The 2,752-nt window shown below is 41.0% G+C and overlaps 2 protein-coding genes across 3 annotated transcripts in view; both read left to right on the forward strand.

Moving 5' to 3' along the window:
• The window catches only part of LOC106304491, a 1,670-nt gene extending 837 nt beyond the window's left edge, over nucleotides 1-833 (forward strand). The window contains exon 2 of one of the 2 annotated variants that reach the window (XM_013740898.1): nucleotides 197-833. In XM_013740898.1, the coding sequence (XP_013596352.1) occupies nucleotides 197-474 (278 nt within the window). In that variant the 3' untranslated portion in view covers nucleotides 475-833. The remainder of the gene's footprint in view (nucleotides 1-196) is intronic. The other variant, XM_013740897.1, reaches the window with a different exon arrangement.
• A 419-nt stretch (nucleotides 834-1,252) lies between these two features.
• On the forward strand, nucleotides 1,253-2,095 carry LOC106303024. Its single transcript, XM_013739401.1, has one exon. It carries the CDS (start codon nucleotides 1,253-1,255, stop codon nucleotides 2,093-2,095), a length of 843 nt encoding a protein of 280 aa, XP_013594855.1.
• The last annotated feature ends 657 nt before the right edge of the window (nucleotides 2,096-2,752 follow it).

Below are 2,752 nucleotides of genomic sequence, written 5' to 3' on the forward strand. Positions count from 1 at the left end.
TGTGATGCGCCTCGGATCATAGACCCGGGCCAGGATGATGCGACCATGGCTGAGCCAGATGATTCTTCAACAAAAGACAAACCAGGATGGATTAATGGTGAGGATACTGATCTAAAACCAGCTGATGAGACTGAGGACGAGCTGGAACCAGCTAAAGAGAGTATGCTTGAGCTGAAACCAGCTGAAGTGATAGTAGATGAGCTAGATGAGCTGAGTGAGCTAAGTGATACTAGCTTGGAGCTGAATGAGCTAAGTGACACTGAAGATGGAGCTGGTTTAGTTGCTGGGCGAAATGAGCATTTTTCAGCCCAAAGAAAAATTCATAACAAATTCAATTTGGGTCGGTTTTACACCAAATTCGACCAGACCTTTCCTCAGTCCATTTCAAGCCCATTCTCATCAAGAATGCCAAGAGGGAGTCAGCAAGGAAGTCTTGGTCGTGCATGGGAAAAAGAATTCAACAAAAATCATTAATTTCGGTCTTTAGTCAAAGTCTTCATTTCTAGTTTCTATGTCTTGTTTTTAGCACATTCTTCTTTGGATTTCTACAACTTGTAATCCTATATATAGGGCCTAAGAACCACGAAATAAGATAAGCTTTTTCCCCTTTTATTTGAGTTTATCTCTTTGTTCTTTGTAGAACACTTCTTTGTTTCTTGGTGAGGTTATCTCCGAGTAAACAACCTCTAATTCGTTGGACCTGTGCGTCATATCAGGCAACGTTTAGAAATCCTTCTTTTGGTGGACTTGTGAGTCATATCAAGCACCAACTGAAGTCTGGTAGTATCATTGGGCCATCCGCAACCCATTGTGTCACCATTCAATCCATCAGTTCTCCCTTTTGGCGAGTTCATATCCCTTAAGTCCGATTGAGTGATCCTTCCCTAATTTAGGGCGTATCATTAAGGCCTTGAAACCTTAAACATAAGGTTGATAGAATTTAAAAGATTGACAACCCTAGGTATTATAAGAGAAGTAATAATAAGTTTGATTGTTTTACATGAATCCGAACATGCTATTGCATTCATAACTGATTATAACAAGATCGACCAGCATATAGATCACACGAATTTAGGATGATTGCATTAGTAAACCTATATAGCCGTGTGGCTCATGATTGATAGCACCATGGTCGATTAGTATTGTTTTGAATATCATAAATGCGTAAGACGTGTTGTGGCCGAGCTTGCTTATATCCTGCGGCCACGTGATCACATTATGATCCTAAAATTTATATGATAATGTGAATCAGATGTCGAAAATAGCAAACAGAGACTACGCAGCTCTTAATCTCTCCGGAGACAATTATTTGCAGTGGGCGCTAGATACAAGGATCAGTCTAAAGTCCAAGGGACTCGGTGATACTATCACCGAGGACAACAATGAGAATGAAAAGAATAGATACATGGCCATAAGCTTTATGCGCCATCATCTCATTGAAGGTCTTAAAGATCAGTACATGACAATTGAAAATCCACTAGATCTTTGGAATGCTTTAAAGCATAGATATGATCACCAAAAGATGGTGTTGCTTCCAAAGGTAAGGCACGACTTGATGCACCTAAGATTCTTAGACTATAAGTCAGTGGATGAGTACAATTCAGCCTTGTTCAAGATAGTTTCAATACTAAGGCTTTGTGGTGAAGAAGTATCCGATATGATGATGCTTGAAAAGACCTATACGACTTTCAATCAGTCGAATTCTGTGTTGCAAGAGCAATATAGAACAAAAGGTTTTGCCACATATACTGATCTGATCTCGTGTCTACTCTTGGCCGAGGCAAACAATGAGCTCCTAATGAAGAATAGTGGAGCCAGACTGGCCGGGACAGCACCATTACCCGAAGCCCATGAGGTTGAAAAGAAAGATCCCAAAGAGACCTACTACGCCCAAGACAATAGGAAACCATACGGCAATAGCCGTGGTGGGTACAAGAGGCGTGGACGTAACAATCAGAACGGTCGAGACAACTACTCAACCGGCCGAAAAGGAAACCACAATAACCGTGGTCGTGGTTCCAATTACGGCCTGGGCCGAGGCAGTTACGGCCGTGGACTAGGTGGCATATCCAAACCATCTTACACGTCCAAGTGAGTATGCCACAGATGCGGGATGGACAACCATTGGGCCAAGAATTGTAGAACTCCGAAACACTTGTGCGACCTCTACCAAGAGAACCTCAAGAACAAGAACCCGGAGGCAAACATGATCCAAGAAAACGGTCATGATGACAAAGGATATGGATATGATGCTGACAATGAATCCGACAAAGATAACAAAGATGACCTAATGGATTTTGAGACATCCGATTGTCTCAAGGACTAGTTTTTCGAATCACATTGTCTTATTGCTTTATGTCTTTGATTTGGTGTTTTTATTTTATGGAATGACATTTATAATAATAAGAGTTTTAAAGATATTATGAAGTCTCTAAAGTTTAGAAAATTTTATTTATAGAATGAATGATGAGATGAGTATACTTGTGGTGGATAGTGGCACAAGTCATACAATACTTAGAGACAAAAGGTACTTCATGAATCTCACAATGCAAAGTGCAAAGGTACATACCATTGCGGGTGAGGCTAGCCTGATTGAAGGTCACGGCCAAGCCTATGTGTTGATGCCCAAGGGCACTCACCTAGAGATCAAAACCGCCTTGTATTCCCCAAGCTCTAGAAGAAGCTTATTGAGTTTCAAGGATATAAGATTGAATGGTTTCCACCTTGAAACATGGGAAGAAGGAAACAAAGA

Source organism: Brassica oleracea, chromosome C7, assembly GCF_000695525.1.
Source record: "Brassica oleracea var. oleracea cultivar TO1000 chromosome C7, BOL, whole genome shotgun sequence".
Taxonomy (NCBI): Eukaryota; Viridiplantae; Streptophyta; class Magnoliopsida; order Brassicales; family Brassicaceae; genus Brassica; species Brassica oleracea.